Source organism: Grus americana, chromosome 16 (assembly GCF_028858705.1).
Source record: "Grus americana isolate bGruAme1 chromosome 16, bGruAme1.mat, whole genome shotgun sequence".
Taxonomy (NCBI): Eukaryota; Metazoa; Chordata; class Aves; order Gruiformes; family Gruidae; genus Grus; species Grus americana.
The window spans coordinates 8,789,042-8,811,528 of record NC_072867.1 but is presented as its reverse complement, the minus strand read 5'-3'; the positions used below and the strand labels follow the sequence as shown (position 1 = coordinate 8,811,528).

At 40.2% G+C, this 22,487-nt stretch overlaps 1 protein-coding gene across 12 annotated transcripts in view; it reads left to right on the top strand.

Moving 5' to 3' along the window:
* Positions 1-22,487, top strand: part of ARVCF (ARVCF delta catenin family member) — a 287,124-nt gene that overhangs the window by 111,240 nt on the left and 153,397 nt on the right. For 4 of the 12 annotated variants that reach the window (XM_054844462.1, XM_054844463.1, XM_054844465.1 and 1 more), the window contains 2 exons: positions 892-992; positions 5,520-5,764. The exons of 2 other annotated variants lie outside the window; for them this stretch is intronic. In XM_054844462.1, coding sequence (XP_054700437.1) covers positions 5,549-5,764 — 216 coding nt within the window. In that variant the 5' untranslated portion in view covers positions 892-992; positions 5,520-5,548. Of the gene's footprint in view, positions 1-891; positions 993-5,519; positions 5,765-20,497; positions 21,043-22,487 lie in introns of those variants that run through there. 6 more of the 12 variants (XM_054844475.1, XM_054844470.1, XM_054844467.1 and 3 more) reach the window with 4 other exon arrangements.

Sequence of the window (22,487 nt, the reverse complement as noted above, 5' to 3'; positions counted from 1 at the left end):
CGGGGCAAAATTACTCTGAAAAGGTTCTAAAACATTTGAACCAGCAAAGTGAGTTTGTACTGGCTCTGCATTTCATGCCATGTGGTTGCAGCATTTTTGATGTGGTAGTAGCTTAAAACTGGATATACTGCTTCACAGAACCGTGCCTTTGCAAAATGGATTCTGTTCTGTACATTTTCCAGCAAAAACAGGTACTAAATTTGCAGTTGCTGACCCAAAGAAGTTTTGATGCTCAATGTTTTAAGACAAAACAGATCAGAGATTTATACAGCTACACAGATGACCTAATACCCCAAAACCTACTTGCACTTGGGTTTTGTATAGGATCAGATTACAGACAGGTAGAACAGGAACAGATTACAGACACTTACATAGTGTCTGTAAGCTATTGTGCAGTGTGCATCTTTGAGAAATGAATGTACCCTCTCTAAAAGGTATCTATGAAATGATCTTCAGCCATTTGGGGGTTCATACATGAAACAGGGGGCCTAAAGTTGAATGTCTAAATAATTGTTCTCATTTCTGAGAGTGTCATGTGAGGTTTCTATCTTTTAAAATGTTTGGCTACAGTATTCAGTTTTGAGCATTCAAAATCCTCATTGCAGTAACCAGAGTTTTCTCTGATTTAGGACATTAACAGTAAGTCTCACAGGAACATGCAAGTATTGATCACTGATAACAAATCAGATTAACCAGTTGGGGTTTTTTTTCCTTAAGAGTCTCAGGATTGGCTTCTCTGAATATTGCTTCTTTTTCCTCCAAGTTAGGAGGAAAACAGTATAATAAATAATTTATAAAACTTAGTGAGGAGAACAAGGGAGATGGCTGTGTACAGAAGAGGCTGGAATACCTTATTGACTAACTCTGTTTTCTCTTTCCTCTCTCTTGTAGCTGGTTCTGCTTGAGGCTGCTCTCCTGCTTTGTCTATACTTTTCTAGTCTTAGTGGGTGATGTCACAGCAGCTCTAACATTCAGACCCCAGTAACCACTAGGTGTGTATCACTTCATTTTCTCTGCATGCGTTCCAATATTGCATGGGGGATAACAGTCGTTTTTGCTACTCATCTCTCGTGGCACTTCAGAGTGAAAATATAATTAGCATGTGTTATGCTTCAGTTCCATAGATTATTTAAGCCCCATTTTTGCCTTTATTCTGATGGTTTTCTTCCTTGTAGAGGCACATAGTTACTGTTTCCATGCATGCTCGCAGGCCTTCACGTTTGCTCCTACAGCTGCTGATTTGCTGTACGTACAAGCTTCTTGTTGCTCATCATAGTACCATCTCTTGTCAGTAGGACTTAGTGGACTTCAATTGGGCTGGGAGAGAGCAATAGTGGGACGGCTATGGTCAGTATTCAGACTATTGGACCAGAGAAATCTCCTGTGTGCCCCAAGAGCCACTTCCCCTTCTGCTGAGAGAAGCCTCTGCTATGTTCTGTAGCTGACTGGTGGACACTGCTCCTTCAAACGCAGCTCACTCAAGCACCTGATGGCCTCAGGCAGGCAGAACACTTTGAAAAGTGCAGGGGTTTTGAGGTTCTCCAGGACTGCTAGTATGTAGGTGCCCAAATCTCACAGAACTTGTTCCCCCTTAATCTCAAGGGTTTTTTACAAACTCTTGACTATCAGCTACATCCTATATTAGCAAAATTAGTGTTCAGAGTTCACTCACTCTCTTGCAGAGTACCAAGTGACCCTAGGCATGTCAGTGTTTCCAAGATCTTCAAACTTGGGCATGAACTGGGGTATTAATAGTGTGTAGGAGTTTTTGGCTCTTTGCACAAGGGTGATTTTCATCCCTGTTGAGCACTTAAGCTGTATTGACTTATAGGCCTTTTGATGCATTAGTTCTTCATATGAACAGTCACAAAAACCAGATCCTCTTACTTTGCTCTAACTCTAATGCAACACTAATATATTTAGAGTCACGTAGGCAGGAGAGAGATTTGCTGCTGTCAGCGTAGCCTTTGACACTTCATAGGCAAGCATGTGCTGTGTTTAGAAGTGCAGCCTAAGAAATAATCTTTACCTGGCTGCTATAGGTCTGATATTTTCATTTATTTATACCCTTTTCAATGCACTTTAATTTATTTACAAATGGTAGCAAATTACAAGTGGCAGCCTGAGTAACTAACTCATGAGTCAGTACTTTTATTTTTCTCCTCTAGTCTAGACTGCTGATAATGTAAATTGTTGAAACCCTGGGTAAATAATTGGGAGTGCAATCAACAGCAAGCAAGTATTTATCTGCTAATAAAACATTTGAAATGCAGAAGTCTGTCTTTGTCCAATAGTTCTTAAAAGGCAGTTATTGGTCCTGCTGCTGTTTCTGCATAGCAATTAGGATTTTTATGGTCACTAATTGTACATCTGAAAATTTATACAGTTTATTTTCTGCCTGTGTTTTTCTTTGCACAGAGAAAAGCACAATATTTATGGTTGTAAGGAGGTTAACATATTTTCTGCATGGAGGTCTCTGTAGCTCTCTAGAGGTTTGTGCCATTTATAGAACCCAAATTTTCTAGGTTCTCTCATGTGTGGCATCAAGGGCTTAGAGCTCATTAAGGATTTTCTGAATGGGATCTTTGCACATTCTCAGAATGTGACTTGAAAGTTATATACCAGCTCAGTCATCAACTGTGACTATTATTATTAAAGCTGTTACTGCTTCAGAATCTGTATTAGAGGAGGTGCTTCTCAATTTTTCATGCTGCTATTGGTAATGCTTTTTCCTAGAACAGAAACTTGCATTATATATTCTAAAGGGAACCTGTTTTGTTTTTTTTTAATTTAGTTATTGTAGTTTACATCTTGTCATCTTCTTCCTACATCCGTACTTGTTTCACTTTCTGAAGTTAGTCCATAGAAGTATCCAGCCCCTCGGGCCCCCAAAAGATAACAGCGATGTCATATCATAGTCGCATGTGAGAGCTGTTTTAGCTGCAGACAGTGAATTGCCTGAAAGATGGGCCTCTGCGGGGAGTGATTGAGGACACCTGAGTTCCTGCTCTGCAGCACCTCTAAGGAGCCTGAACTGTCTCCGCTCAGTATTCTCTGGCCCGTTCTGACTCTTTTTATCTTTGGCCTGGAGCATCCCTCCCCTCATCTGAGGTGTATTTGGATCTGTGTGTTGGTCAGGCTGTTCCTCTACTCTAGCATAAGGGCAGTGATAATTAGTAACCAGGTAGCTGTCTTTAAGAACATATAGTTAGGAATGTCCCCCACCCCAACCCCCATGTATGTCACTCCCAAAATATGACTAGAGTCTGGGTCTGTGAAGTCCCACTTCTTTCACACTCCCTCTAAGGAGTCTGTGAGCATGTCTGCACTACTGGGAGGAAAGACAACAAACAGAGCGGTCTCCATCTGTGCAAAGCAGGGAAGCACAAAAGCAAAAACATGCAAGTTGGCTGCACGTGAGCCAGCTTAGGTCCAGAAAGTCTGGCTGTGTTTATGTGTAGCTGTGCCAGGGCTAAATCGTGCTGAGATGTAGCAGGTGAGTCACGCAGTCCTGTCCTGCGTTACACAGACTTCCATTGAGTCACACTGTCCCTTTAGATGGTTGTGATTGTCCTTTGCAGAAGGTTTTATAGACTTTTAATAATCTAGCAAAAACAAGGCTCAGAGTGGAAGGTCTCTGAAGTTGACAGCTTAGTCTCTATTTGACTAGTTTGCAACATCTGGAAAACCCTTGGGTGTTTCTTGGTTTTCTTTCAGAATCTCAATAGAAGTTAAATCAATGCATAAATGAGAAAAGTTGCTTCTGCTTACTGGTCTCAAAACATGAAAGGCTCAAAGCACGGTTATGTATAAACATTATGAGATTAATACATGGTAATCCTTATACTGTTTCCAACGTGATTTCATATCACCCTGATTCCTTTCAACAGCAACTCCCTAGGAGTTACCAATGAACCACAGAGCTACTGGCAGGTTATCTCCCATGAAATCAAGGTGTATGTCATTGGGTGTGGGTCTGTTCCTTCTGCCCCAGTGTCTTTGGGGCCTGTTGGGTGATTTCAACCACATAGGACAAAAGAAGGGAGACCTCAGGCCTACTTATGAGTTTCCAACAAACTGTGTGAAAACATGCAGCTTAATACCTACTAATATTCCTCTTTTGGGAACAGAACAGTGTGTGACCACATTATCATTAGCTACCAAAGAATAAGCACAGGAGAGAGACCTGATAAAAGTAACAGTCATGGTAAATGCATCAGTGGAGAGCGTGCATCATCTAAAGGCACTCAATGATGAAATGCAAAGCTTCAGGAAACCAGGGTTTGGTACTGTCAGTGCTCAGGGAAATCCTTGTTGATAGATGGAAAACAAAGAATCTCTGCCAGCAGGAAGAATCACACATCTAGGGGCAATTTCTAGGGACTTCACTCTTAGCGCAGAATATGAACTGTTCTTGAATTACAGGAGCTGGAGAAAATTCTGCCTCCGTGCTGATCTTAGAGGTGCTGTAAGTAGTTTAGTAGTAAATGGTAGTAAACTAGTTACTTGTTTAGCTTTAGTGAAAGGGTTCTGTTGAAACCACCATTTAGGCTTATGTTGCTGATTTTATACTCATGAGAAGATTTTAACTGATGTTTGCATGATAGATCTGTGGAATCAGTGGGGAGTTCTGCTGCATGCATCATACAGATGGAGATAGGGGTTTAAATGGAATACTTTATAACCCTACTAGAGAAGACATAAGGCAGAAGATATATCCCATCTAGCTGGTTTCTGAGTTGTTCTTTTTCCTGCATTGAGAGACAAGCAGTCTTGTGTGTTTTCCATGGAAGATGTTTGATTTTGGCTTTTTCATTTGCATTATTAGCAAACGGCTGCATGAAGGACTGTTCCATTGGCTATCATGCTGAAATCATCAAGCACATTTCAACTGCAATTGCACTGTCTGCATTTAAAAATATTTTCCACGTTACAGTGTACTCCTATAATTTAAAAATGAAAACTATTTTCAGCTACTGTCTGCTAAATTTGGGGGGGAGGCCATTCACTTGGAAAAAATGGACGCAACTGTTTTCTTGTACCATGAAGTTTCTGTCTTTAAAAATGTTAAACTTCTCACTTCTGCTGTTAAAGACAAAAATTCCAGGTGTCTGTAGCAAGAAAGGTTGTGTTCCTCATCCCCTCCAAAGCCATATCTTTTTTTATATAGTTCTTTTAAGTACATTATTATTTGCACAGTGAAATTAGCTTTGCAAGAGGGATGAAAACCCCTGTCAGAGCAATTTTAGCAAAAAGATCAAAGGAATTAAATATAAATTCTCTCCAAGGTGAGCATGTGGATTTTTTTCTTTTTTGAACAGGAAAGCCTTGGATTAATTACTTTTAATTTAAAATCAAATCAATGGATGGAAAGGAAGGCTTTTCAAAGAGCAGTGCAGTTTGCTGCTTAGAGTGAACAGTATTTGTCAGGGTGACTAACAATGTGCATTTTTATTCTTGACCTCTGACCTGTGCCCTCCCCACCCCTTTACCTAACCCTTTCCATTTGCCCTGGTCAGTTAACAGGCAGGAGCATTTGAAAACAATCATGGATGACTATGATATCAGGTCTGCTGCCAGCATTTTAGCATCTGTTAAGGAGCAAGAAGCTCGTTTCGAGCGGCTTACCCGTGCACTTGAGGAAGAGCGGCGCAATGTCTCCTTGCAACTTGAGCGTGCCAATCAGCCAGCAGACCGAATGAGCATTTGCAACATTGGCAATGGTCAGCCACTGGCAACCGCCTGGCAGCAGCTTGTCCTGCAGGTAACAGCCTGCTCATTTTACCTGTTGCTAGAGTTCACCTATTCCAGAAAGTCAGGTGCATCTTGTTTGTCGTCAGCATTTCATTCTGTAGCTTGTCTTCTGATCCCCCAGAGATTGGTATGCTTCATCAATTAATTTGGTAGCTCAGACTTAAGAGCCTTGGCTCGGAAGTTGCTCTTACTTCCTTTTAGCTCCTGGGATACTTTTAAAAATGTATGCATCCTTAAACCTTGAAGAGAGATTTTCACGCCCTCCTCTAAATCTATGCACTTGCTTTAAATATGGTGATGTGCTGGTGATTGAAAAACAAGGCTGAATCATAATCTCCATAGCAAACAAAATTTCCATTAGAAACAGTTGGACTTTGAATAGAGGGAACTGCATGAAAAGCAGGGATTTCCCTCCTGCGAAGTCTTATTGTTTGTGTAGGGAGGACTTCATAATTTGTTTCTCATGTTTATTGAATTGATAGACTTGACTTTAATAATGCAAACTGGCTTTGTGGTAGCCTTAGATTTCCAAATATTGTTTTGCTTGATATGTGTTCTTTAACTGTTTGAATGCGCAATGATAAACTACTTACATCTCTAAATTACTTAAGCTAGCAAATCACTCTGACATGCAAGGTAAGTCATGCGGAAGCAATAGTGCCGTTTGTGAAGGTCTGTTTCCTAAGAAAACATCGTTCAATTCAGAGGGAAACTCCAGGCTATGGGGATTCTAGAAGTTCTTCAGCAATTATACCAGACTGTTTTGCAATTATACCTGCATTGAGCTGTATTCAGGCAGACTTTACATTATATTCTGTTAGCACAGCTTTTCTGTTAACAACTGCCATGTTTCTGTACGTATAGATGTTTGAATATGGGACTTCATGTGAAAGGAGCAGCCTGCACTGGTTTGGCTAAAAGTATGACAGTAGCTGGTAGGAGCTGTAGGTTGTTGTCCTCTTGATGAGCACCGGGGCTGGGGAGAGGGGAGATGTGCTAACATATTTTTTAATAGAAAAAGGACGAGTTCACCTTCACTTTTTCTGAATGACTTTGTGCAAAGCGCCTGATTAATAGCTCCAGAATGAAATTCCTTATCCACAAAACTGATGAAGCATGAGTTTTCTGCAGTGTTATGGCTTAAGGTGTAACCACTTCCAAGAAAACTTAATAAAAGAGTAAGTTACTGGGGTCTACGTGACACTTATGGAGAAACAGCCCCTGTAAGTGACCCCAGACTGAATCTGTGTACACTCAGCTCCTTGCCACTGGGGGGGCTGGGGGGGGAGCTTTAGTTCATAAATAATTAGTGTTGACGGTTCTAGAGTAGTTTGTACATGAAATAAAATGGTTGAATAGCTAAATATGCACAGTTAAGAATTAATGTAAGGTTATTTGTGTGAATTTTCATTAAATGTACTGAGGACCAAATTCCTCCCTGACTTACTAGAATTAATTAAATAGTGTTTAAATGAAGGATGAAAGCTGTATGTACATTGTCTTATGCAGAATATATAATGATTTCATCTTTACTATTATATTTCGCATGTCATTGTTATGAGTACACAAAGCAAAAGGCACTCCATACTCTGCTGTCTGTAAGGATTGCTCATGCTATATGAAATGCAACTGTCTCTGAAGCCGTGTTTTAGTGAGGACTGACTGATTTCTGCTTATCACCCTACTCCAACCTTTTGTTGTAAGTAATATTACAAAATAACTTGAGGAGTAGCTTTTCCATTTGGAAGTTGCATAGGTGATTATATGTAATCTAGTTATGCTGAGTAGAATTCGGGAAAAAAAATGAGGGTTAACTCCATTTTATGAGACTGCCAAATAATCTTCAGTGATCTCCACAACCAGGCATCAGTTTTCCATGTTGTTTGATTGTCAAAGTGGAATCTGTCAAAGGGATTTGTTGGGGAAGTGTGTATAGTCAGGGCTTTTTTAACAAAGTCTCTCTCAGTATTTCTTGTAGTATATGCTCCCAAACTTAATTCCCTTCTAAGAAAAGTAAGCTTTTTTTTTTGCGCCCCCCCCCCCTTTTTTTACTGTTAGAAAAGGAAAAATATTATATAGGCAATGTGCCAGAAGTGTAAGTTTTCTGAAGTCCTCAAAAGATAAAATCAAGGTCTTATGCAAATATTGATTCTAATTAATTCATTCTGGATTTTTTTGCTGGCCACTTTTTTTTTTTTTAAATACCAACTTTAAACTCATTCCATAATAGCTCCTTGTCCTAGGCAGCCCATTTACCACTTCCTTCACTTCACTTACTGCCGAGTTCTGCCTGTTCAGTGTGAGTTTCAAATACTCAAATGGAACATGTGAACTGTGGTGCACTTGTTGATGTTTGCTGGGAGCGTATCTGGCATTGTGTCTATTGGCCCCTGACAAGAAATATCGGATCTGCAAATGAGGTCCAGGGCATGCTGCAATTGCCAGAAAACATGTGCCTAGACTTCTTAATTTTACATTAAGAAAGTGTGGGGTATTTTTTGAAAAAGTATCTTAAAGTTGTTTTTAATGGGAGAAGTTGATTACTTGGACACAAATCATTAGTGGGTTGTTCAGATATTAATTAGAAATAGCTGAGATTATTCTTTAATGGGAATTTTTCCCAGAGGAAGGGTTTCTGGGAGATACTGTCCTCACAATAAGAGGTCTTAAATGTTGCTGAAATGTCTCCCATTAATTAGTAAGAGTATTTAATTGAGGTAGCGGCCAAAGCATTTGCCTGTTGTAGAAGGCAGTGCCTGCCAAACCTTCAGGCTTTGCAGAGGTTTTGTACCCATCTCTCCTTCCTGCAAGAGGCAATAATCAGCTACTGCCATATGGACAGCTAGCTTTAACCAGCAGAGTTTCTGGTGAACAGGGACAATGCTGTTCAGCAAGTGGGTACCATAGAACGTCTGCCCTACGTAGCTTCCCCAGTCTTAAAAGCTGCCTTCAGTTACAGAGTGTTGCTGAGTGTACAGCCAGTGACGTGAATTAGGGTGTTTCAACTCTAGAACTGCTGGAAGATGTGCAACATTATACATGCTTTACTGCAGGGTTTGAAGTGGTCAAATAAAGTGCTCTTCCAGACTAAGAACCCTCTGGACAAAAGGTCATTACTGACTCAATGAAAACCTTTGCATTACCCTGAAAAATGTAACATTTAATGAAATTTTAATCATAGAGCTTTTATCTGGTTAATAAAAATCTCCTACAAATCCTTCCATTTTTTAAGGATGTTCTTGACTCTGTTCCGTACTCTGGCTTTGAGTGGTGGGAGCCACATGACTGGCCATTGCTATTTGTTTCTGAAAGTGAAAATCTGGTTGTACTAAAAAGACCAGAGCTTACTGTTAATGTCTATTTGTGTTTGCTTCTCAAATTTTTGCAGTAAAGAATGTAAAAAAAAATATTTTTTTGGTTGTTATAGTATCCCAAGCTGTGGGAGTCTTGGCAGTCTTTGCCTTTTTATGAGTTTACCAATGTGGGCATAGTCCAATAAGCTTCTAAGTCACTGGTGAGCAGCACCTAGCATGTGTCTTCTACATGTTAAAGTATGTGGTTGATTATGTTTTTTACAAGCTTGATAAATCCTAATACTCTTCATGTGTGAGGTATTTAGTTTCATCTACCTGGTTCTATTTCACTTCTTTTCAAACCAGCCTTGTGCTGCTCTTCACAGTGGGAACTAAAATTGGACAAGGGGAAGATCTGAAAGTGCCCATGTAGGGTATGTTTTGTAGTGGGCTGAATGCACAAAGCTGCAGTATTATCACTGGATGGCTAACCATTCAGAGCATAACTTTTTAATAATAAAGAATATTATCTTTTTTCTTTTTTTAACTTTTATTAAAACATCAGACATGTGAAACTTGGTAAACACAAGGCTATATCCTGAGTTGGTTTAAATTGGCGTGGCTCCACGGGTTTCAGAGAAGCTCTGTCAAGTCTGATCAGCTGGGGAGCTGAACAACGTTTGCATTCAAAGATTGTTTCCCCATTGGTACCCATTGACTATTTCCATTCCTGTTAACGTTTCAGAACCAAAATAAAGTACAGCATTCAATAAACCTCTTTTGCCAACAAATACACTGTAACAATACTTTGATTTCAATGCTCTAGGGATTTGCGAGGGGTTCCCGTTATCACAAAGGTAGGTGGTATCCCCCTTCTTGCGGGTAGGAAAGCTGTGGGAGTTGCTAATCTCACATGGTATTAATAACAGAAACCAGCCCCTTGCATGCTGGTGCAGTCTGACTTATCGAATTGACTCTTACGCCTGTAAGAAGTAGCATAAGTTGATCTGAGAAGTCTTTGCACTGACAAAATCATCTAATAACTAAAAATGTATTTAATTAGACTGTTATTTCCATTCTTTTAGGTTCCCTGTGGTGGGTTTGTTGGGGTGTTTTTATGTTTGGTTTTTTTAGATATATCATCTGGTACATTTGGCTGAGGAGGTACTGGAATAGATTAAACCCAAAATGAAGATTGTGTGTGTACATATATATTACGATAACACAGATATAGATATTCCCACATGCTTTTTACAAAGCCTGTTATTACAAAAGCCTATCTGCAAATATTCACCCTGGTGTACATTTTTTTCTTAGAATGACATTTTTGTTTAAAACCTAGTGGTATTAAATTAGTAGTCTTGCTGCAAGTTTTATAAAATTCTGCTGTACTTATGGAATACTTTTTGCTTGTTGAACAGTAGTTTCCGTACAAGGGAAGGTCCATTACAGCTCTGATGCCACAGAATTGGTGAAGGCTGCTGAGCAGTAAATAGTGATGGCGCAACGGCTGATAGGGTTTGTGGCGTGTGTTCTGGAGGCCGGTCACTCAACAACATGTGCCAAGAGACCTACGGCTGCAACTCTAAGTTAAATCACCTTTAGTGACTGGTTTCTTCCCTCTTTTAGTGACTAGTTTCTTCGCTCTTCTAGGGGTAATAAAATAGCTTCTTATGTTTTCAAAAGCAAAATACAAGTTTTGGATCATGTTTTGACTTTCAACTTCAATCCAGCCAGCTTCACTGATAAATTTTTGACTCGGCGTTAGGCCAGCAGCTTCAAAGGTTTCATCCTGTCAATCTGTTGTGCTTTTTTCACACCATGTAAGAGTCAGGCTTGCTGAGATTCTTAATGGTAAAGTCTGCGAGTGCATTGTATAGGCTGAAATTTCAAGTAATCAAACCAAGCTGAAACAGCATGATGTGGCAGCGATGAATATAGCTTAATATCTTGTGTTTATGTAGCTATTACACCTAGAATATACATTATTATACAAGCTTGTCACTTGTAAAGCCAGCCCTGTGCGGGATTGTGCAATTGCAGTAGTTAACATGGCATGAATATGGCGTTGGAGGCAGAACTGAGCTTGTCTGTACCTTTTGTAATAGTGTGCACAATAATTTGGTCCCTTAGACGTGACTGGGACAGACTTCTCTGAAACAGGGCTTGTGGTTATGCCATTTATAAAGGCTTATTAATGATTCACTGCAGCCTGCTCTACAGTCATTTTGTACTAGCTTAACTATTTCACTACAGATTTGGATTTTTTTCTTTCTCTCTGTTGTTCTTTAAACTGAAATAATATAATTAGTATGATGCCAGGTATAAATTACACTGTTACAAATATATCTTGTGTAAATCCTGTTAGTGGACTGTTTTCCTTTATACATGGCCATCCTGAAAGTGACGGAGTTAAAGCAATGCAAATGCTGTTGCTTCTGAACTAAGGAAATACATGCAATAATACCCAGGAAAAAACAACTTAATTTAATTGATGAGGGTTTTGAGTCAGTCTTTTTTTATTGCTACCATGGTTTTTAATTTGTTAAGAGGTATGGTAATGAGCACAGGCTCAAAATTCTCTATCATGTTTAACTACTATCCTACCTCTATAACTGCTAAGAGCTTTTTTCATATGTTTCTCCAGGTCTGACATAAGTTTGACCATGCCTTTTTATAAATTGATATATAGTTTTGGTTCAGAAGTTCCCTAACTTTGTGTTTAATGAAGGTAAACAAAATAGTTGAAAGGAAGGCAGAGGGGTAAGTGGGAATGAAGAAATTTAAAAAGACTGGTTTGTTGTTTGGGTTTTTTTCTATTAACACCTTCACCAAAAAAGACCTGAAACAAATAATACCCCAAAAGGCCATCTTGAAATGTCAGTAATCAACCAGGATAACAAAATTCATTTTTTTCTTTATTTTGCAAATGCAATTATAGCTGTTCAAGGAAAATCAGCTTATGGAAAAAAGCTACTATTTTCATAGTTACAATTTGGATCATTTATATTTCAACTTATGTTCCAGAGACATAACACCTGTTTAAAAACTAACAAACACATTTTCCTTTTTTGTTTTATTTTTTAGGCAGATATTTTGTTGCTATAATTAAGCACCAAGATTCTTCAGTCTGTATGTTAATCTGAGATACCTGTGACTTCTTCCAGAAATGACATTTTGAGAATTGAGGGTCAGTTTCAAGTAAAAGGTGGACTCCAGAGCACACCAGAACACATGGCAAGAATTTAAAAAAAATACAAGGAGATTAGCTCAAGTTACTTTTCTAAGAACATACCATCAAGTTAACCTTTCTGAGTTACAGTTTGGGCAACAATAACTCTTCTGTCTGTATTTCATTACTTTTGTTTAAGATTCTCTGCTCCACACTGACATAGTACAGGCTGTTAGAATATTAAGATTGTTTCCAGTGCTTTGATAATAAGAACATGGGTGCATTAATATTGTATATATCTTTGAACATATGCAGAGAAGAAGCAAAAATGGGTTCTGAGCTGCACTGAGTCATCAGCTTACTTTTTTACCTCCTCTCCATGTCATACAGAATGCAGTTCCATCTTTGCTCAGTGTGTAAAGTTTTTTGTAATTAGCTCTAGTTTGTAGTGCCTCTTGGCTTCCTTTGTTATATTTGTGCTCATATTAAGGGACTGACAGCATGGAAAATGTCTCGTCTTTTTTTTTTTTTTTTTTTTTTTTTTTTTTTTTTTTTTTTGCCAACAGGGAAGGTCAGGTACAGACAACAATGCTGTCGATTCATGATAGCTCCCCGGTGTTATAGTACTATTTCCTGTTACACCACCAAATACCCAGAAAAAACCTCATCAATCATTAACCCATGCATGTTCTACTGCTGCCAGTACTGAGCAGAGTGCAAAATGTTGAAAGAATTTCTAGGTACAGTCCTATTGTGCAGCCAGCTGCTGGTACCCCTGCTCTCAGCTCCCCTCTCTCTGTAATTCAGCTCTTGTGTACTTTGGGCCGGTGCACTTACACATGCACTCGCTATGCCGTCAGCCTGATCCTGTCAATTCAGTACGTGTGAGCAGTCTTACTGAATTTCTAGGAATGACCTGGGTCAGGTTTCAGCTGCTGCATACGTGCAACTATTCAAAGGTTTGGGGTGGGGGGAGGAGGAAGGGAGGGAGATTTGGGAGTATGATTCCCATGGGAGAATGACTTCTTAGATCAGAATTCAGTGTGAGCTGAGAGTATTTGCAGTACCCATGAATCCCAGCACAGTTAGGATCTGGACCAGAAGCCGTTACTCAGCTACTTTTCAGGGAGACGTGTTCCCCATGCAATGAGGTCTGATCCCATCTCTGGCTTCTGCTGTGTTCCGGTGGTAATAGTTGAGTTTAGCTTGGAGGTTGGAGCTTTTGCCGCCTTTTTTTATGGACATTGTCCTACCTCTGTGAAAGCATCAACTCCTGGTTTACAGTGAGAGTCAGTTGTTGATAGCTCAGCAACAGTGGAAACTGGAAGCAAGGAACTGATGTTTGTCAGGGCCAAAGTACTGCAGATGGCTTAAGACAGCGATGCTAAGCCAGCCTGCACCTCGCGGGCATTCAGCCAGAGCAGTGGCTCTCTTGGAATTACTGCAGGTGTTTCAAATAGCGACTTTCCAAAGTAACGGTATGGCGCGTTGCACCACTGTGAGCTCAAGGAGCTCCTGCTGTTTGCCTTTCTGCTGGGATTACCCAAATTCCAAAAGAAATCCTAGAACCTGCTTCCTGTATTGCAGGAGGAATGCGATAGCAAAAGGCTAACAAAAAAAGAAAGTTTGTGCAGTAGGCATTGTGGTATATATCATATGAGAGCCTCTGAAAGATGGACTCAAGTAGTATTCTTGTGAGAATTTACATTTCCTGGTTTTATTTCTTGTCATAGCTTCTCCCCTACGATTATTTTTCGGCCTTCATTTAAGGCCTTAGATGGTAAAAACATGGATACAAAAGTGAATGGGAATATTTGCATCAGTTTCAGCCACAACTAAGATTTGACCAGCTGCATCAGAAGCTGTGAAGTGCTTTCCAGAAGGGATTTATTTGATAAGCAAACCATCTAAACCCCACTTATTAGAGTTAATTGGGGCTCAGATCTGCTGGCGTGCAGCAGAATCCACTCAATCTAATCCATTATCTGAGAAGCGTTTTGTCAGAAAATCCAGTTTTAAAAGTAGATACCAAAGGATTAATTAAAAAAAGGGAACCCAGCAACTGAGAAACTGACCCTCTGTCTGGTAAGGAAAGAATTATTTTATTCTTTCTGAGACAATGACTTGGGGTTTTTTTTTTTCAAAATTTAATTACATGATATTTTATAGTTTCATATGGGCAGGTTGAAAATAAATCTTAGTTCAAAGATGCATGCCTTTGCAGAAATCTCACTTTTCTCTCTATCATCAACAGTACCTCACTTTCATGTCTCTCACTTCATCTCTGAAGTATGTGCTCTGCACCTTTATATGGTAGCTGCTAAATTCCAAAGTGCCATCTAATGTTTGTCAGCAGGACAGCAACTGCTTTATGCTAATGATTATAATAATGTAAAGCAATAACCACACTTACCCAAAGCATCTCAAAAATATTTTTGCAGTTTCATTTGCCTTGAAAAGTCTCAACTTTTTTTGTTTTGTGTGAAGTTTTATTGAATGAGGTTTTGGAAGCAAGTGAAAGGCAAGCGTTTTCTTATTTTGTTTGTCAAGATTTGTGAGACAATAATTTTCCACAACTGTTAACCTTTCTGTCCTGGAACTGTGCCAAGTTTAAATTAAAATTATTTCATTTGAATGATAAATTCATAGTTTCATAATAATTTCCCATGATTTTACATTGCTTTACTATTAGAACTATGTTTTATTCTAGAAGTATATATAAGAAAACACATTAAAAATAAATTCTGCTTGCTGTGTGTACCTTTTATAAACAGGCCTCTAGGTTGTTCTTTGCATGACGTCTCTGAGTACTGCAAGTAATTATTAAAAATGTCTTAAAACAGGAACATTCAAGTGTAAACATTAAAACATTAAAGACTAATATCAGGTTTAACAGGATGATTTTAAAGACCAACTTTCTAGTCACATTACCACATTTGCTTCTTGATAATTAACATGAAAACATCTTACATTTTAAAGTTGTGATTTATTTTTCATGTTCTGCTGCTTGTTTATTTCTCAGCTCAGACAGCAGAACTTGATTAATTGTAGTGGCTTTTTAAGATTTTTTAATTCTGCTACATTTTAGTTCCCAAGCGTACTACTGCACTAGTTCAGCTGGGATGTTCAGGAAGAAAGGTTTTAAGCCTTCATGAAACCTTTTTGCACTGTATCTCTCTGTTTTATGAAAAGATTTTGTTACTAATACAGGCCTTGATCCATACACATACAAGCGAAGCAGACCTTTATCCCTACAAGGCATTGCACAGGAGTCGGTCGGTCTTCGTAAGCCTCTACCCTTGCAGATCCGCGTGTAGCCGCAAGAATGTTTTGCAGAAACTTTAAAACCAACAAGCAGGCCAACAGGCAATTTCCTCTTCCCCTGAGCCCTTTGAGCTTTGGACCTGAAGGGTTCAACCTGGCTTTTAAACCCCAAAATTTTCTACAATTCCATTTCAGCTGTCTCCAGTATCTGTAAGCTCTTGTGAACTAATGAAAGAGCCCAAAATGAACATTGGGTTATGATGACATTGATAAATTTCTGAGCCTTTTGCTAGTTTAGGCTGTCTTGTTAATGGTTCAAATTATGCTCTCGCTCGCTTTGTTGCAAATGTGGAGCAATTCACTGAAGTCATCAGTGTGACTGCAAAGAGAATGGCCGAAGATGGCCATGGGCAGCCTGAGGCTGCGTGCCAACTATAATTAAAGCCTTTGATTTAAATAAATGTCACAGTTTACTCTTTTTAGATATATATTTTAAAAAAACAAAACCAAACCCCTAAAACTGCTTCCCTTTTTCAGCTACCAAATTACTAGCTGAAGAGAATATTTCTGAACCATAGTTGTGGTGACTGGGAAACGCTGTAGAATACTGTCAGAGTTCATTTTAGGGACTTAATCTAAAATGTATCTTTAGCTGCTGGCAAAGTGGCACTTTTGGAATGCTGTAGTTAAAGATTGAAAAGAACTACACTCTCCATGTTTCTTAACCCATCTCGATTAGCTCTTCTTCCTTTTTGCAGTCTTATTTTCATATGTATCTATTTCAAATACAAGAAGCTTGCTCTGGAATAAGATTTCATACACAGAGACCTTAATTCTTTCTTCAGAAGAAAATCCAAACCAGCTTCAGGTTTTGGTTTGAGGACAATAGTAATTACCATAAAAATCGATTGATCGTACAGACAGCTATCAATCCAGTACATAATGGCAAACCACATTTTTGCCCTCTGGTTGAGAGAATGACATGTTAAGCTGGTGTCTTCTGAGCAAGTGATTGTAATGTGCAGCTTGAAATACAGCACAAATCATCTGGAAAATCCAAAAAACAAAATAAAATCCAAGAAATGAAAAATGGTTGATCTGAGGTCTGTCTTTCCTGCATTTGAGTGTCTTTGTTTTCCTTTCCAATAACTACAGCATGAAATTATGGTCACAGTACCAACCTGAAATTTGATTTGTTTTCCATGCTGTTGTCATTCCGTTATAAATGTGTATTTTAATTTTTTTTTTTTCTTGCAACTGGAGGACATTTTCCTCTTTTTATCCCTGTAAAATGTAGTTGATTCTTATCTAAATGAAGCTGCTGGGAAGAAACATAGGTCATTCATTCAACTGCGACCTATATGCAGTGACATGTAGCTTCCTCTGTCCTTCTAATGTAAGCAGTGCTGTCACCAGACTGTCCTTGTTCTCGTTCTGTCATATGACAACTTGGATGAAATGGAGTTGACTGATATTAGATGTAGCAAGATGGAAGCTGTGTTTGTATACAAATGAAAATCCCCTGAACTTAATGAAATACTTAATGGTGTCCCTCTACAGAAAGCATCTCCTTCCTCTTTGCCATACTGTTCTTCAGCCTTGTGATCCTTTAGACCTCTTCTTTAATACTGGCTTCTTAAATAAGGATAATACATAAAATCATCCTCCATTTATATACAACTACTCTGATTGAGGCCATCTGGCTTCGTCTCCATTTCTAACCTTGCAGTATAAAAGCAAAAAGATTGTCAAAACCGTGTTGATGGAGATGTTAGAAATATCCTGGTGGATTTGTCCTACTAGAGTCATGCAACAATTTTGGAGCAAGTACAGATGCTTTGAAAGGGCTCACGTAACTTTTCAAATATATTTAAAAATGATGGAAATGCTAACAGAAAAAGATATCTAAATGTATCTTGGAGATAAAATGTTCTGTTTTCATTTGTCTGTGTTGAAATCGTTACAGGAGGGCACACTGACACATCATCCTATACTCTTCTTTAGTTCTCTCACCTTGTTTACTTGCTGCATGAAATTCACACAACGACAATAAAATATCCTCGGTATGGGAGCACCTATATGAATATAGGCTATCTAATTCTGAGAGTTGCCAAGGGTGATCGTGGTGCTTTTGCCTATATGGTTACCTGGGATTCTTGATTCATCTTGTGCCTCCTTGCTCTGTTGGGTTTATGGAAGTTACATATCACTGAAGCCATATGTTATGTTTCCAGGCAGAGCTGTAAACCATTTCATTTTTACTGCCTCTGAGAGCAGATCAATCTATAGTGCAGCAGTAGTGATGGAGAATTTTTTAAGGGTAATGGGAGCAAATAAAAAAAGAGAGCTTGGCCCAGATACTATACTACTCCATCTAACAGAGAATTAAATCCCTTCCTTTTTTATAAATTTTTAATTTCTCAGAGCGAAGAAAGAAGGTTTTCACCCTACTTTTGCAGCTGGGAAAAATGTGACAGATTAAGAAATTAAGGTTAATTTAAAAAAAAGAGGGGGAGAGGAAGTTGTGATGTAGTCAGCAGTCTGATACTAATGGATAGAGTGTTTGTTGCCAGAACGTGGAAGTTCAGTATAACCTCAGGGATCTAATCCATAACTCTTACTTAGGTAATTAGCTCTTTTACTTCAGTATTGCCAAATCCCAGCATTCAGAGTTATATGAGCTGGTAAAATATTGCAAGCAGCTAAGAAATAAGGGGACTTAAGATGTATTTTGCCCTTTAAAAAAAAAAATAATTAAAATCTTTGGCTTTGAGTCAAAACATTTTCAAAATTTACTTTGCAACCAGAAGGCCTACAAGCATCTATTATATTTTTGAAAGGAAAATTATGTTTTTAAATAACAACCTGACTCCAGCAGGTGGGACTTCAAAATTCAGCAATGCTAATCTTGCATGGCTTGCACAAATACCTGTGGGTTTACAACATGAGAGATTTCTTATGTGAGTAAGAATTGGCAAGTCCATCCAGGAAGGTTTTCAGTTTTGTCGTTTTGCATGCAAGAGTAGCTACTTCAGTGCCCTATGGATGTAGACTTTATAACGTTTTTTTCTTTGACAGTGTATAAAGGTCTGGCACATATCCATGTGCATGCCTAAATTGAATGGTACTTTTCTATGCCAGCATGGCCTCAACAAAAGTTGAGCTATTTTAGTTTGTTAACTGAAGAAAAGTTGGACAAGGAGAAGGGGGCGGGAGGGAGAGCGCTATACAAAAGTACAGGAGACCCATACAAAATACACGCCTCTTGCTTTGGCCTTTATTTTATTAAGGGCTACTATCAGTTGCCTCTAAATTATTCCACTGTAGATAGAGCATATTTTTTCCCTCCAGTGAAGCAAATACTTTGTTTCAGCTAAACCTTATGGAACGTCTACCATTGCCCTTGCCAACCTTTATGGCATTTATTTTTAAACAAACTAGGATCAGAGTTGGGTAGAGTAGTTCTGTCCTGTGCTCTGCCCCTACATTACAAAGCCTTAGCTCTAATATTCAGCTGGAAATCTGACATTGGCAGTAACAGTAAGGCTGAAATTAGGATTAAATAGGTCTGAAACATTCCTTCTGGTCTTAAACGTCAGTACAGGAGGTGCCACCTTTTCATGTTGATCTGGTAGGGTTGATATTAATGAACATGTTAATTACATTGACACTGGAAGCATATTTTAGAATTTTCAGGGAACCTGAAGCTGGGATGAAAAGAGAGTTTTGTGCAAAGGCGCCTATTCTGATAATTAAAGAAGATTAAATGTAATGTACCTTCCTTTGTGCTTTATAGCTGGCCTCACTGTCTCTGACTATCCCTGTTTTCCAGGGATAGTCTCTAATTTGATTCCAGTAGCTTTCAGTCCCTAATTACCATTGTTCAGCCACCAGCTGTTAGAGTGGTGGATTTATTTATTGCTTTGGTTTGCTGCAGGAACCTAGTTCGAAAGAGGAAAAACAAGCAGTACCCCTTAGCTGGCGACTGCAAGCAGTGCTGGTTATTTGGCACTGGGAGGAGGACTTAGCTGGCTGCCTCTCAGACCTGGTTAACTGCATACATCCGAAGGGCAAGGCTTTAATTCCAGTGTGTGGTAAGCGTGCCTTCCTGCCTCTGTGGTAGGTCCAGGGGGGAAAAGTCTTAGGTTTAGTTCGGGTTGGTTGACACCTACCTACCTAGGTCTCTTTCTTGTAAGAGACTTGATGCCTTAATATATTTATTAATACATACCCTTTCTGCAATTTCTTGGAAAGGCAGAAAGAAGGATCAGACCCTGGAATAAGAAGTATGGGAAGTTTTCCTCCTTCCCAGAGATTTCATGGAGGTTTGCAGCCTGGCTGCCTGTTCAAAGACTGAACCTTAAAAGCTGGGTGCTTTCAATTTATTAGCAATAAATGGATGGGAAAACCATGCTGTGAAGTCCTAGTTTTTGTTGCAGAATGTGGTGGATGCAAGGTATAGCACATCTGGCATTCATTTTGGTAATGGGTAATCTTTAATGAATGTGGGACAGGTTTGTGGGCAGGTGAATGGTTTTAAAAAAATTAGGCCAGTTGTACTTTGAGCTATAAGCCTCACTGCTGCATCTGTGTAAGATGGAAAAGGGAGGAGGCTGTGATGGAAGATCATCTTTCTCTGGCGTTGGTGCATTAGGGATGGCGTTAATCTGGAAGTGAAGTGCAAAAAGTAAGCGAGCAAGAGGATTTCCTTTCTTGGGCGTTCTTAGACCTCCCTGTAATTCACGAGGCAACTGCGCTTTTAGTGCAGACGGTATCCGAAGGACTTTCTGCCTCCGTAGCCAGCAGGTTAGCGTTTTCAGAGACGCTGATAACAGTCGTTTCGCTCAGTGACATTTTCCCTCTTTGTCTTTATAATCCAGCAGGAGCAATCCAGCTGGGTGGAGGGGGGGCGGGCCGGGAAGCGTGGGAACCCCGGGGGGCTCCGGTCGGTGCCCTCCTCGCCTGCGGGCCGCCGCCCTCCCGCGCCCGGCCGGAGGGTCCGCACGGCGGCGCCGGGCACGGAGCGAGAGGCTTCTCCGCGGCAGCGCCTCCGCCCGCGCCTGCTGAGCGCTGGCCCGCTCCCCCCGAGCCAGCAGCCTGCCTTTCCAGCCGAGACGCCGAAGCCGCCGGGCGCTTCCCGCTCCCCCGGCGCGCCGGGCGTGGCCGCGCCCCAGCCCGCTCCGGCTGCGGCTGCCCATCAGTTCCGCCCCCCGGGACGGAGCTTCCCGGGCGCCCAGGCAGCGGAGGGAAGAGCCATGTGAAAGGGACGCGTCCCGTGTGGGAGCCGCCGGCGGTGTTTTCTCTGCCATCGGAGTGGCGTTGGTCGGTAATCTCTTTTCCCTGGATGGGCTCTGTCCGTAGGGAGGCTGCGGAGGGGCTCTCGAGCGGCGAGGTTGCTGGTCAGATTACAAAAGGAGTGAGCTTCACGGAGGAGAGAGGCTCTGGAGGCAGTCAGAGCAGAAGGCTGGGTCCACAGAGGGTTTGCAAGAAGCTGGAGGCATTCCCTGCTAGGGGCTGTAAAACTGGCACCTTGCATAAATGCCTGCGGAACTCAAACAGGTTAGTGCTGAACTTGGGTCCTTCCCTTCGGGCTCTGGCAGTTCCGTGCGTCCGCGTGTGCGGGGGTCCGGCCGTGTGGAGAGGAGAGAGCTGTCACGGGTGGAAGGGATTGTTTACCAGAACTAACAGCAAAAGCTGAGCCGCTCTTTCTAACAGAGCGCTCGAGAGAGATTTTGCTTTTGTCTCTGTTAACTGATGAAACACCCGAAAAAGCAAGCCATTGTTTTCTTTGACCTTCTCCTTCTGCTCAATAAATCTGAGGAACTCTTTGACATGAACAGCTAGAAATAGTGCTTTTTAAAAAAGAAAGCTTTGCTACTGTTTGCCTTTGTTAAATGTTTGCTTTTCCCATACAGTGTTCCATTGCTTTCTCTTTGATTTTGTTGTTGAACATACCAGGGAGATAACTTCAGTTTTTCAGTCTAAATGTTATCTTAAACAAAAAGCCCTCTTGGCTGTCATCTTAATTATTATAATGGACTTACAGCTCTCTGTGAAAAGATTTCAAATATTATTCTTTACCTTGGAGCGTCATTGGGCATTGCAGAGTAAAGCTGTTGCAGGCTAGATTTAAATAAACAGAGATCATGTAGACTCCTGTAATTTACAGGTGCTTACATTGTTAACCTTCTCCATCTACCTTGTAAGCCTCAGGAAACCCTATAAATTCAGGTGGCGGCAGGGTAGAGCTGCTTTTCAAACTAGGATGAGGTGTTAGCTTTTTCTCAACCCTCCTTTTTCTTCTCTGCCTTTTTAATTTAAACCAGAGTATTTTAGGATAAAAAAAATACAACAGTAATACATCTATGAATTTGTTTAGCTTCAGTGCACTGGAACTGTTAGAGGTGCTTCAATTTGGTTTAACCATGCTGTGTTCAACTTGTCCATCTCGGTAACAGCTGAATCATTTCTCAGTGCAAATAGGATGTTGGTTGTCTTGAGGGGAAAGTGGCCCTTTCAGCTGGGCCCTCCAGTGCTCGTTTCTGTGCCTGTAGGCAGTCCCTGTACGCACTGCCCTGCCTGCTAGAGGTGACCAAATCCTGGTTTTGTTTGGGAGCTTGTTTGTGTGTCGCACTACCTGTGGACTTCTTAGTGAGGAAGGGATTTTATTTGTGTGTGTGGTCCTGTTCCTACTGCCTGACCTGAAGTTACTGTACCTGTCAAATCACATGCAATGGCTTGTTGATTTTTAGGTAGATAGATACAGTTAGCAGCTCTTTGGGATTTTGGTTTTGGGTTGGTTTTTTTTCCTCAATACATGAAGAAAGAAACTGGAGGTAAGGAGTAGAATGCTAAGTGAGCAAAAGGTGTGTTTAATGTCTCTTGGCCTGTGCAGAAGAGCTATGTTCTTGTCTTCTGGGTTTTCTATTTTGATGAGAGGAAAAGCTTGAGTGAGAGTGGAAGATTATAATTAATCACTTCAGGTCATGCATTTCAGTTAACTT